This window comes from Mytilus edulis, chromosome 10, assembly GCF_963676685.1.
Source record: "Mytilus edulis chromosome 10, xbMytEdul2.2, whole genome shotgun sequence".
Taxonomy (NCBI): domain Eukaryota; kingdom Metazoa; phylum Mollusca; class Bivalvia; order Mytilida; family Mytilidae; genus Mytilus; species Mytilus edulis.
The window spans coordinates 18,527,589-18,542,887 of NC_092353.1; the positions used below are offsets into that span (position 1 = coordinate 18,527,589).

Here is a 15,299-nt window from a genome sequence, read left to right on the forward strand (position 1 = left end):
TCTTTTGGCCCTCTTTTAAGTGTAAATACTATTAAACGCTAAACGCAAGAACTCTAAAAAAATCAAAGAGCTGATAGCTCTGAAGTGGAAGAAGGTGAATAAAAGGTAACTTGAATTACCATAAAAGCAGCCCCACTTACCCAGGCTGCTTTGTTCCATTATCGTTAAAATGTATTTTTTTTCTTCAAACAAGAAAAGGTCATAAGTACATGGATTTCCCATCCGTACAATCATTTTTTATGTTCAGTTGACTATGAAAATTAGGTAAAATCTTTAATTTGGCAGTAATTAAGAAGATCATATCAAGAGGAACACATGTGTACTAAGTTTCAAGTTGATTGGATTTCAACTTCATCAAAAACTACCTCGACCATAAACTTTATAACCAGAAGCAGGACGGACGGACAGACTAGAAAACATATTGCCCATAAATGGAGCATAAAAATAGTAAGACTTGTTACATACCTGCCAACTTTTGAAAGTTCCCATATGGGTTTTTATTGCACAACAATTTTAAAGGTTACAATTTTTAGCGACGTATTTTGCAAGATCTGGATTGTCTAGAAAAAGTGTCATATTTGTATGATGAACTTACATGCCCTTTCCTTAAGTCTGTTTGCATGATTCTAGTTATATATTAAATCGGTAGAAAAAATATACATGAAGCTAGCAGACCAGGGTTTATTTTCCAGATTAAGAATATTAGATGCTTGTTGAAATTTCCAATTTTGAATTATGCACAAAGATGGACCTTTAACAGGTTGGGAACAACACTCCAAATGAGGGTAACCTAACTGGAAGATCATCACAACCCACTGTAAAAAATGAACACAAAATAGAATTTTTCAATAAAATGCTGAAAATAGGCTTTAAAGTATTAAAATGCATTGCAAAAAACAAATATTTCATTAAATACATTTAAGTAGAATATTCCTATGATATTCCTTTTCATATTGGATACAAATTTTATTGAGTCTACTGCAGACACTTTGTAGTCAAAGAGTTTCAACTGAGGTACTACACAGGCGTCAAAAGGCGTCATTATGGAGTAAAGGGGGTGGCGTCAAAAAGCGTCATTATGGAGGAAAGGGTTAAGTACTGAATGGTCAAAACATCATGTTTTTTTATCGACATAAATTTTGTCATAAATGTAACCAAATGATGTAGAAATTGTGTTTTTTCTTCAAATTTCCATCAAATTGTAATGTTTATAGTTCCATTATTGCCTCTCTATTTGAATAAAATAAAATAATAAGAAGAATCTGTTTCTTGTTTTGTTTTGTTTTGTTTTTGACAAATGATTGTTCACTGCTAGCAAATGAATCATTATATTTATATATCTTATCTGTATATATTTTTGTTCATGTCTTCATCTCCTTATCATTTGTAAATGTATAGACAAATAAGAAAGAAATAAGCTCCACATGTATATTTGCAACATCGTAAATTAATTAAAAACACAATTCAATTGTAAACAAAATTAAGATATAAACTTCAATTTAATCCTTGAAAGGAGGTCTAGATTGCTAAAATAATTTATAAATTTTAATTTTTTTATTTGTCCAAAATCATTTAAATTCATTTAATCAACATCCTTTTATGATTATTTGATTAAAAAATTAATCATTTATAGTCTTTTTATAATTTACATTTTTAAAAGCAAAATAACTGAAAACAGGATAAAACAAAGGGAAGTAACAAAAAAGTATTTCAATATTCCCAATACACATCGTTTTGATAACACAACGGCAGTTAGCCGGAGGTAAACATCGTTGATTACCAGTATGTTTGACACCCAAGCTGTCAAGTGAAGCCATATAATAATACATCTTCTTTGATGTTCAGGTAAAATTTAACACAGGTGTCAATTACACCCGTACAGTAGTAAGAAATGATCAAATATGGCGTCTGAAAAATTTCATACACGGGAGTTTTTTCTCCTAAACGGGAGGTTCACATGTATGTTACGAAGGGCATCTAATTCACATGACAAAGGAAAACCATGAATAAAGACAACACTTTATATATCCTTTTTATTTATATAAAAACAAAATCTTCTTGTCTGCAGGATTGCAAATTCGTAACTTCAAGGGCGAACTTGTAAACAGGGCGAGTTATCCCGATACCAAATTCACGTATGCGTAATACAAATATCTACAGTTAAAACATCCTGTTACAAGTAAACAAATAACGTTCATGTGGATGAGATGAAATCTAATAATTTACATAAATAAAAGGGTCATATTTACGATAGTGATTGTTTTACGTAAAACATAATTTACAAATTAAATGATTGAGATGCCTAATCATGTGTAAAAATCGGTGTCAGGAATCTAAGTTGTTTTGAAATTGTAATACACGAAATGAATGCGGCATACGGAGACTCAATGCCAATGGTCAGCCCCTTAAGTCTTCAGAAGACTTGACGTCTTCTTCCACTAAAAAGCGATGCACCTGAACAGTGTACAGTTTATGAGAAATACGTTCTAATTTTACGAAGTAATCATGGTAATAGGCAATTATGGACCTCTTCAGGTAGTTACTCAATAGAAATTTATTGAATTAGACGATTATTGCAAAAACTATGACCACGCGGTAACATGGTTTTAAAAAACACATTTGATTTGTGTCTTAGTTAGAGTGCGGTTAATTGGTAGAAAATACAGATGGGTGCAGTCCTAACCTGTACAGCAAGTTAACTTGATAACCAGTCATTTGGACTGGTCAAAGTTAACCTGTGACCAAATTTAGGACTGCTCTGACCAGTCCTAGGACCAAAATCTAGTTAACTTGCAAAGCGGACTTGGTCCTAGGACTGTTTTTATGTCTGCCAAAAAGTTAACTTCGAAACAGGTCCGCTATTGATATAAGTTAACTTCGAACCAGTCCTGCCGTAAAGTTAACATAAGTTAACTTCGAAACCAGTCCTGCCATAAAGTTAACATAAGTTAACTTCGAGACCAGTCCTGCCACAAAGTTAACTTTTGCTTTGACAAATCCTATCGAAACCAGACCTGTTCCCAAGTTAACTTTTGACTGGTCTGCTCAACACTAAGTTAACTTGTAACCAGGACCGCTCTACATCGATTTTTTAAAAATATTTTTTTAATATCTTTGTTTCGTAGTATAAACATCGAAAATAAAGTAAAACTAATACTTCCGTTTTATAAACAGGATTTAATACAAATATTTGAAAATAAAGTTCGCATAAAACGTTGCTTGAAACACAAATTTATCTGTGATCTGCCAATCTATAAATTAAAAAACGATCTTGGTTACAATGATAACGGGCACTGAATATATATTCCAATACCTATCAAATTCAACCATATTTGCACTTTATTTATATGTATATCTATGAAAGGACATATTTTAGAGGAAAGCATCATTTTAACACATGACTACAAATTTTTGTTTGCATAAATTTAGGGTGCCTTCATGTCCTCCTTTTATTCAAAATTTTGATACGTAACAAAATTTCAGTAGTTTTGATACCTCATACTGACTTGTACAACAAAATTATTTGACTGCATCAACTAAAACTGACCATATGTGCACTTTAATTTGTAAATCTATTTACCAGCATAGTAAATCAGCCATATTTGTTATGTCAGGATTCAATGTATATTACAATGGACAGCAATATTGCTATACAATAACAACAATTTTTTGTTCGCATAAATTTAGGGTGCCAGCATATGTCCTCCTTTTATTGAAAATATTGATACGTAACAAAATTTCAGTAGTTTTGATACCTCTTGCTGACTTGTGCAACAAAATTATTTGACCGTGTTGACCAAAACTGACCATGTGGGCACTATTTTTTATAAATCTATATACCCGCATAGTAAATCAGCCATATTTTTTCAAATTTTTGTTCGCATAAATTTAGGGTACCAGCATGTCCTCCTTTTATTCAAAATTTTGATACGTAACAAAATTTCAGTAGTTTTGATACCTCATACTGACTTGTACAACAAAATTATTTGACTGCATTAACTAAAACTGACCATATGTGCACTTTAATTTGTAAATCTATATACCAGCACAGTAAATCAGCCATATTTGTTATGTCAGGATTCAATGTATATTACAATGGACAGCAATATTGCTATACAATAACAACAATTTTTTTTTGTTCGCAGGAATTTAGGATGCCATTATATGTCCTCCTTTTATTGAAAATATTGATACGTAACAAAATTTCAGTAGTTTTGATACCTCTTGCTGACTTGTGCAACAAAATTATTTGACCGTGTTGACCAAAACTGACCATGTGTGCACTTTTTTTTATAAATCTATATACCCGCATAGTAAATCAGCCATATTTTTTCAAATTTTTGTTCGCATAAATTTAGGGTGCCAGCATGTCCTCCTTTTATTCAAAATTTTGATACGTAACAAAATTTCAGTAGTTTTGATACCTCATACTGACTTGTACAACAAAATTATTTGACTGCATCAACTACAACTGACCATATGTGCACTTTAATTTGTAAATCTATATACCAGCATAGTAAATCAGCCATATTTGTTATGTCAAGATTCAATGTATATAACAATGGACAGCAATGTTGCTATACAATAACAACAATTTTTTGATTGCATAAATTTAGGGTGCCAGCATATGTCCTCCTTTTATTCAAAATTTTGATACGTAACAAAATTTCAGTAGTTTTGATACCTCTTGCTGACTTGTGCAACAAAATCATTTGGCCGTGTTGACCAAAACTGACCATATGAGCACTTTAATTCATAAATCTATATACCAGCATACTAAATCAGCAATTTTTTTCAAATTTTTTTTGCATAAATTTAGGGTGCCTTCATGTCCTCCTTTTAATCAAAATTTTGATACGTAACAAAATTTCAGTAGTTTTGATACCTCATGCTGACTTGTACAACAAAATTATTTGACTGCATCAACTAAAACTGACAATTTGTGCACTTTAATTTCTAAATTTATATACATTTGTACCAGCATAGTTATTCAGCCATATTTTTTATGTCAGGATTCAATGTATAATACAATGGACAGCAATATTGTTATATACAATAACAACAAATTTTTGTTTGCATAAATTAAGGGTGACAGCATGTCATCCTTTTATTCAAAATATTAATACGTAACAAAATTACAGTAGTTTTGATACCTCATGATGACTTGTCCGGCAAAATTATTTGACTGCATCTACTTAAACTGACCATATGTGCACTTTAATTTGTAAATCTATATACCCCCATAGTAAATCAGCCATATTTTTTATGTCAGGATTCAATGTATAATACAATGGACAGCAATATTGCAATACAATAACAACAACTTTGAGTTTGCATAAATTTAGGGTGCCAGCATGTCCTCCTTTAATTCAAAATATTGATACGTAACAAAATTTCAGTAGTTTTGATACCTCATGCTGACCATGCTGACTTGTACAACAAAATTATTTGACCGCATCAACCATGTCAACTAAAACTGACCATATGTACACTTTAATTTGTAAAGTTATATACCTGTATAGTAAATCAGCCATATTTTTTGTGTTAGGATTCAATGTACAATACAATGGACAGCAATATTGCAATACAATAACAACAAATTTGTGTTCGCATACATTTACATTTAGGGTGCTAGAATGTCCTCCTTTTATTCAAAATATTGATACGTATCAAAATTACAGTGTTTTGATAGCTCATGCTGACTTGAACAACAAAATATTTTGAGCGCTTCCACCAAAACTGACCATATGTGCACTTAAATTTGTAAATCTATATACCATAAATCCCGGCATAGTAATTCAGCCATATTTTTTATGTCAGGATTCAATGTATAATACAATGGATTGCAATATTGCAATACAATAACCAGCTGATAACAACAAATTTTTGTTTCGCATAAATTTAGGGTGCCAGCATGTCCTCCTTATATTCAAAATATTGATACGTAACAAAATTTCAATAGTTTTGATACCTCATGCTGACTTGTACAATGAAATAATTTGACCGCATTGACCAAGACCAAAACTGACCATATGTGTACTCTAATTTGTAAATCTATATGCCAGCATAGTAAATCAGCCATATTTTTTTATGTCACGATTCAATGTATAATACAACGGACAGCTATATTGCAATACAATAACAACATGAACAACAAATTTTTGTTCGCATAAATTTAGGGTGCCAGCATGTCCTCCTTTTATTCAAAATATTGATACGTAACAAAATTTCAGTAGTTTTGATACCTCATGCTGACTTGTACAACAAAATGATTTGACCGCATTGACCAAAACTGACCATATGTGCACTTTAATTTGTAAATCTATATACCATGTATACACATGTATATCGCTTATGTCGACCCAAGTAAATAAATCGATCGAGAATTTAGTCAGTGGTTCACTTGAATGTGACATTATGTTTTGATTTGTTCCTGAACTTAAATATTGATATGAATAGATCTTTTCAAAGCTCTGATAGGGGCAATGCAGAATATTTAACCACGGTACTGTGGTATGTTTGCCAAATATCGGTCATTCTCAATTTGTTTTGTCCCTAAAACGCTTTTATTTTGGCAAGTTCAGAAACTATTAAAAGAAAATCTAATTAAACATTTAATATTTAATGGTTTATAATCATTAAATAGTTCAAACTTTCCTAAAATACTTGTCAGGGTCGATATAAGATGGTCCGAGCACAGGCACTAGACGTTCTGTCAATAGTATAAACATATTGGCAATTGGAAGAAAATAGTGTCCATGCATATATATAATACTAGACGTTCTGTCAATAATATAAAAATATTGACATTTGGAAGAAAATAGTGTCCATATATATAATATAGTGTCCATATATATAAAATAAGTTAACTCGGACCACAGGCACTAGACGTTCTGTCAATAGTATAAAAATATTGGCAATTGGAAGAAAATTGTGTCCATATATATAATATAGTGTCCATATATATAATATAGTGTCCATATATATAATATAATATATTATATATATGGACACAATTTTCTTCCAATTGCCAATATTTTTATACTATTGACAGAACGTCTAGTGCCTGTGGTCCGAGTTAACTTAACATAGACTAGTCTCCAAAATTTCTACGGACCGACTTGTCCAATAATCATCATTAAAGCGTTTGACAGATAATGATTGATTTGCCTTATATTAAACGCTAAGGTTACATTGATGTTGATTTTTTAATATTAATAAATGATTTTTTAATATTAAAAAATCAGCGTATTATTTAATATTAAAAATTCATTTATTAATATTAAGAAATCAGACTGAATATTTAATATTAAAAAATGATTTTTTAATATTAATAAATGAATTTTTAATATTAAATATTCATTTATCAATATTAAAAAATCAGCGTATTATTTAATATTAAAAATTCGATTTATTAATATTAAAAAATGATTTATTAATATTAAAAAATCATTTATTAATATTAATAAATGATTTTTTAATATTAATAAATAGGGAATAAATTCCACAACGGCTTGCCATATATACCCGCATAGTAAATAAGCCATATTTTTTATGCCAGGATTCAATGTATAATACAATGGACAATAATAATATTGCAATATAATAACAACAAATTTTTGTTCGCATTAATTTTGGATGTCAACATGTTTTCCTTTTATTCAAAATATTGATACGTAACAAAATTTCAGTAGATTTGATACCTCATGCTGACTTATACAACAAAATTATTTGACTGCATCGACCAAAAACTGACCTGCATATGTGCACTTTAATTTAAAAATCTATATATATCCGCATAGTAAATCAGCCATATTTTTGATGTCTGGATTCAATGTATAAAATAAATGACTGCTGTTTGGATGGCGCCTAATTATGTCTTCTCCTGGCACTTCTGTGAACATGTTAGTAGGATGGTAGGACGGCAAATGTAAGCAATAAGGAAAACAATTAATGCAATTTTTTTTCCCGCATACATTGAGAATGTCAGCGTTTCATCTCTGTATTCATAATATTGAACAGTCACTAGGATGTGTAAAACGAAACTATTAGGCCGCATCATCCAAGTACATGTACCAACACTGACATGTCTGAATTCATTTGTGATTTTTAATAAAAAAAAAGTATTTGGGGTTCTCTTCTGGTAATACTGTTTATCTATTATGTCGGTTGATTGATTTTGTTTGTAGTTAAACGTTAAGTAACAACTATTTCATTCATGTGCACAAATCTCCCGACAAATCTGGATTGTTGGTAGTTTTACCACATCGTACATATCCGGACACTGTACAACTGTACAATTTTCGTTAGAATATTCTGCGGAAAAAGAATAGTAAATCCAATCCAAATAAGTAGAATAACAATGAAATATCCATGCATGTATAAATGCGTAAAGTAAAAATTATGAAGGGACAGGTAAAACACGGGGAAAGAAGTAACGTCGACAAAGATGTTGATATCCCATGATATACGAATGTTTTTCCGATGCGTTGGATAACCCTAATTTCTATCCGCCTTCCAATTAAAAAAATATGATAGCTCTATGTAATTGACTAATGTTTAGAAGAATATATAAAAATAAAGAAAGAAAGAATTGTGTTGTTATTAATAATGTCTAGTAGAGTATAGCGAGTAAAGTAATTTGCTATCAGAGGCCTTCTTGGGAAGAACAATGCGAATGTTGTTTATACATATTTTAATAAAGCTCAAGTCTGATATGAAAAGTCGCAAAAACGATAACATTTCATAAGCAGACATGTCCCCAGGTCTGGTCAATAGCAGACTTGTCCACAGGTCTGGTCAGAAGCAGACCTGTCCACAGGTCTGGTCAGAAGCAGACCTGTCCACAGGTCTGGTCAGGAGCAGACCTGTCCACAGGTCTGGTCTGGGGCAGACCTGTCCTCAGGACTGGTCAAAAGCAGACTTGTCCACAGGTCTAGTTTGGAACAGACCCGTCGATAGGTCTGCAGCAGTCATAAAAAAGCGGACCGTAGGTCTGGTCCACCGTAGACGAAGTTAACTTGCTGGTCTGCTTAAAAATTCTCAAGTTAACTTAAAAAGCAGTCAACAAGTTAACTCTAAGTTAACTTTTGTCAAGGTTAGGACCGCACCCATCTGTAGAACACTTTTTAATTATTTTGTTTTAAAGGAATGTTTCCTTTCACTGAATACTATTAGGTTCGATTTGGCTAAATGTCTGATTTACGATCTTAAATGGAATAATTAAAACTGAACTTTTCCATTTTTATGAAAACTCCAGGTGTTTCGTTTGACACCGGGGGCGTACGTCACGTTCTTAATTTGTCAAAATATGAAATAAATCAAACTGTACTTTTACTTTCCATTTTTATTGACCATCATTTGTTATTGAAAGCCATACTTGACATCCCTCATGTGTTAACTATATCAAACACAACAATGAAAACCCTCGACAATCAATTGTTTGAAATAAAAACTCCACCAAACTTCAAGTTATCGTCTTAATTAAAACCCAATATTAACCCGTTGTTTTTTTTCTATATACAATTCTTGTCTAGTTCATGCATTTTGTTAAAACTACTGTCATTAAGAAAGGTACATTCAATTGATACTTTAAATCCATAATTTCTTAGTTAAGAAAATGCCTCCCAAGTTACAAGTCAGGAATATGACAGTTGTTATCCATTCTTTTGAAGAGTTTTAGATTTTTATTTTGCAATTTGTTTATGGACTTTCTGTTTTGAATATTCCGTGGAATTAGGTATTTTTGTAATTTTACTTTTTATTTTGAGATGACAATTGTGATCTACATGCTATACATAACATCTGAAGAACTTAAGAATTTTCAAAACAATTTGTTTTGATTTCTGTTTTAGCCGAAAATTCAACAATCATAAAAATGCATGTTAACAATATTAATATATATATTACTTTCCCGTAATGTCTTATATTGAGTTTTTATTGGTCATTACAAGTTAAAAACAAAATCTTCGACTGAACACCATAAAAACTGAACGATCAAAATTTCAACTGATCGCAAACTAAGCTACAACATTATGTCGATGTTGCCAAAATAAATCTATCAACACAGTTCATATTAAATTGTACCTGTGTCTTGAAGTTTGGTTAAGACAAAAACCTGTTATTACTGATTTACATCGGATAACTGGTTACATACAAAAAATAACGTAATTGTCCATCCCACGTCCACTACAAAGAACAAAATATATTAATAAGTTAGTGTATATCTTTGTCTTTTGCGTTATAATCAACAACATTCATATAAGGCGTAAAGGTTATACAGGACAAAAATATCATAACATGAGAATCTAACTAACATTGCAGTAACATGTAAAATCTTCAGTGTTTCTTTACCTGGCCTACATTATTTTTAGATAAAGATTTTCCTGGACATTGTTACAAAAATTCAACTGGTTCAACAGCAGCAACAAAGGACCCGTATGGTAGATAAGTTTATGTTTACTTATAACGTCACCTAGTTTTGTTGTCAAAGAAAATAACATCGTTTTCCAGAAATATTCGTTTCATATAATAGTGCACATAAATTGTTCTACATAAAATAAAGGAATTCACAGAAGTGTAAAAGAGAATGCAAAGCAGATATGTTAAATCTTTAGTTGATACTGTCCTAAACTTAACTTTAAAATGCATGAATTGATTTGTGTGTTATTTCACTGCGTTATATTGAATATTGTTATTGTTTTAAAAATACTAATTTTTTTTTTGCGACATGTTTACAGCTAAAAGCGTAGCAAAAGAAGAACTTCTAAGATCTCCTTCAGTTCCGCTTGATAGTAAGTGTATATATGTAGGACTCAAATCTATGGTGGGTTCTAAATCCATGGCAGATTCCTAATCTATGGCAAATGTGACGTCATGGCATCCAAATCTATGGCAAGTTTTGTAAATTCCTTATCTATGGCAAGTTTTGTAAATTCCTAATCTATGGCGGATTTTTGTTGTTTCCAAATCTATGGCAAATGTTGTGCAAATGGAAAGCAATGCAGAACATATACGACAAATGACTTGTCTTAAACAAGTGGAAATATACGTAAACAGGAGCATGTCTATTAACATTTGTGAAATAAACGTTTACAAGATGGTAAACCAAAACATTTCGTAAATAATGAATTCATATATACAGACTTAAAGATTAAAATGATGCGCCCCATAAAAAATAAATATTTTTTAAACATTGCATGGTACCTGTTTAACACATTCATTAAACCAACTAGTAAGTCCCTAAACAAATAAAAAGGCAGTTTTTTTTTTTAAATATGAAAAAAAAAATGAAAAAAAATGAACAGTTTGAACTTTCACATATTCATGATAATGTTATTTCATTGTATACTTTTTTTTTATTTGATGACAATTAAAATCAAATTGGTATCTTGTAATTTGATCTTTCACTTTATAAACTTTGCAAGCTGTAAAATATCCATTATTATAACTCCTTTGCTAACATATCCTGTACTGAAAACTGCAGTGTCATTATTTATTGCGAGCGTCGGCTGGTACATCACATTTTGTCTCTCTTTCGGATAATAGGTCAGACATGGATTCCTTTAAACCATTCGCAAATTGTTGTCGGGGGAAATTACTTCATCTGGAATGGTGTTCAAATATATTGGTTCCGCCATCGTAAGCGGCGGATACAATGTAATAGGGCGTTATTTGATGTCTTCAATTGTGACGTTGTGTGAAAGATCTGCCATAGATTTGGAAAAAAACAAAAATCTGCCATAGATTTGAGTTGTTTTGGCATTTGTAACGTCACATTTGCCATAGATTAGGAATCTGCCATAGATTAGGAATCTGCCATAGATTTGGAACCCGCCATAGATTTGAGTCCTACATATATATTGTATTTAATGCATGTGACACTTTTATCGAAGTAAACAAGCAAACAGAATCTAATGGCCGAAGAATGATAATGAAAATTAATGAATCAACAAAATATAACACTACGAAAAGCAAAACCAACGTATAAACATGGAACGAGCAAAACCAAGGTATAAACATGGAACGAGCAAAACCAACGTATAAACATGGAACGAGCAAACCCAACGTATAAACATGGAACGAGCAAAACAAAACCAGATCCGGATCCCGAAAAAAGGCCCGAATATCCCGAAGTTTATAGACACAACATATTGATAACATACAACTACAAAATATGCAATGCCAATATTACTATATATAGTTTTCAACAAACACGTTGCATGAATTAAATTTATGTACAGAATATGTCAATGCGAATACAACAAAACAACCGATAATTAAGGAATGACTGTAATATTTTTTCTGTCTATGAAGAAATAACATAAAAAATTTGGTGCACAATGAATAACGCGCGTAGCGGGTTATTTAACAGTGTGCACACACATTTTTATGTTATTTCGAATAGACAGAAAAAATATTACAGTCATTTCTTATAATTTGATTCTAAATTCCATTTTTAACCGTAGAAAACCTTGAAAAAACGTTGATGACGTCACGGTCACATGACTAAATTATGTCTATGGTCTGATAACAAAATAACGTCAGCCAATCAGAAGACGCGTTACATCCAAAATTAAATTATTTATTAATTGACAGATGATTCACTATTTGTTAAACTCACAAACTCCTATATATTAGATTATTAATAGTACAACATGATTATCATTGCAGTGATGGTAAAAATAGACAAAGCCACAGTGACAGATCAAGCTATTGATAGACTTTCAGATCAATTGGAGGAGTGCAAGATGTCCAAGAAAGATTCTAGTGCAGCTTCAGAGGCTATGAACTCATTTACTGATTCTTTCCTGACAGAGTTGAACAAAATTTCTAAACTGAAATGGTTTTTTTTCAATTCTGGTTCCTTTTATGATAAAACTAGAGTAAGTATTATTGTCTTTAATGTTCACACACATTAAAAATGCTTTAAATAAACTGGGGTATCAATCGACAATTAAACCTAAGTAAAATATTATCTGATAAAAGTACGTGAAATATAAAATGTCACAGTAATATTTTAAAGTATAGATCTTACACAAACTCAATACAACTACTTACATAATCATATCAATATTTGTCAAATGAAGAACATGAGCTAGTTTTTTTTTATCAGACCAACTTTGTTAATTTGTTTTAGGATTTTTTCACACAACTATACATAAGTGTGCATTACATTACTATTTGTGTGGTTAAACTTTGTAATACCTCGACAGTCAGAAAACTCTTTTGATATATCAGTTTTCAGTAGAAAGTAAACTTCCACAATATAAACTATATGACTTTACACGGTAAGGTGTTATGCTATTAAAAAGCTAGGCTCTATCATAGTGAGTCGTACAACTAATCCTTCCCTTGCTTTTTCGAATATAGATGTATATCAATTATTGACGATTTCATGAATTTAGCACATATTGAATTGATGACAACGATATGTATATGCATTCCCACATATTTGTATATGGTAGTTCTCTTTTGAATAATTTGAATTGATTTAAATTGACATAACAGTGCAGAATAGTCCTGATGAGTTTGATTTGATGATTTATTACAGAATAGTCCTGATGAGTTTGATTTGATGATTTATTACAGAATAGTCCTGATGAGTTTGATTTGATGATTTATTACAGACTAGACCTGATGAGTTTGATTTGATGATTTATTACAGAATAGTCCTGATGAGTTTGATTTGATGATTTATTACAGAATAGTCCTGATGAGTTTGATTTGGTGATCAATTACAGAATAGTCCTGATGAGTTTGATTTGATGATTTATTACAGAATAGTCCTGATGAGTTTGATTTGATGATTTATTACAGAATAGTCCTGATGAATTTGATGATTTATTACAGAATAGTCCTGATGAATTTGATTTGATGATTTATTACAGAATAGTCCTGATGAGTTTGATTTGATGATTTATTACAGACTAGTCCTGATAAGTTTGATTTGGTGATTTATTACAGAATAGTCCTGATGAGTTTGATGATTTATTACAGAATAGTCCTGATGAGTTTGATTTGATGATTTATTGCAGACTAGTCCTGATGAGTTTGATTTGATGATTTATTACAGACTAGTCCTGATGAGTTTGATTTGATGATTTATTACAGACTAGTCCTGATGAGTTTGATGATTTATTACAGAATAGTCCTGATGAGTTTGATTTGGTGATTTATTACAGACTAGTCCTGATGAGTTTGATTTGATGATTTATTACAGACTAGTCCTGATAAAATTGATTTGGTGACTTATTACCGAATTGTCCTGATGAGTTTGATGATTTATTACAGAATAGTCCTGATGAGTTTGATTTGGTGATTTATTACAGACTAGTCCTGATGAGTTTGATTTGTAACCTTTATTACAGAATAGTTCTGATGAGTTTGATTTGTAACCTTTATTACAGAATAGTCCTGATGAGTTTGATTTGGTGATTTATTACAGAATAGTCCTGATAAGATTGATTTGGTGATTTATTACCGAATTGTCCTGATGAGTTTGATTTGGTGATTTATTACAGACTAGTCCTGATGAGTTTGATTTGTAACCTTTATTACAGAATAGTTCTGATGAGTTTGATTTGTAATCTTTATTACAGAATAGTCCTGATGAGTTTGATTTGGTGATTTATTACAGAATAGTCCTGATGAATTTGATTTGATGATTTATTACAGAATAGTCCTGATGAATTTGATTTGACGATTTATTACAGAATAGTCCTGATGAGTTTGATTTGATAATTTATTACAGAATAGTCCTGATGAGTTTGATTGGATAATTTATTACAGAATAGTCCTGATAAATTTGATTTGATGATTTATTACAGAATAGTCCTGATGAATTTGATTTGATGATATACCCAGATGTTCAAGTTTCTGTAGATTTTGATGACAAGTCAGTTCTCGGTTTCTATAAAGTTAAAATGGTATCGACAAGAGTTCCCGAATTAGATGGTACAGTCACTAGGAATGATTACATTAGACCCGAAGCCTATAAGACTTATGTTTTTGAATTGTTTGATCGTGTTCTTCAAAAAATCAGAGAAGGAAGAAGAGTGACCAGTGAGTGAATTTACTCAAATATTTTACACATCCATATATGTCATAACAGTAATCTTGGAGCAGAGTGTTTTATGTGATAGATTTCAAGTTTATAATCATAATTTATTTCTTTTATGTAAAACGTGTGTTGCGCCGTTAAAGATAATTTTAGAATGGCGTTGCTTAGAAATATTTAATTAACCTTGTACTTATGGTTTCTTTCAAAATATCATAGCAGGTGAATTGATGACATATGT

General features: G+C 31.0%; 1 protein-coding gene across 13 annotated transcripts in view; it reads left to right on the plus strand.

Annotated features, from left to right (window-relative positions):
* The window catches only part of LOC139490543 (cyclic GMP-AMP synthase-like receptor), a 35,741-nt gene that overhangs the window by 12,225 nt on the left and 8,217 nt on the right, over nucleotides 1-15,299 (plus strand). For all 13 annotated transcript variants that reach the window (XM_071277358.1, XM_071277361.1, XM_071277350.1 and 10 more), the window contains 4 exons: nucleotides 10,374-10,442; nucleotides 10,740-10,793; nucleotides 12,673-12,884; nucleotides 14,829-15,063. In XM_071277358.1, coding sequence (XP_071133459.1) covers nucleotides 10,374-10,442; nucleotides 10,740-10,793; nucleotides 12,673-12,884; nucleotides 14,829-15,063 — 570 coding nt within the window. The remainder of the gene's footprint in view (nucleotides 1-10,373; nucleotides 10,443-10,739; nucleotides 10,794-12,672; nucleotides 12,885-14,828; nucleotides 15,064-15,299) is intronic.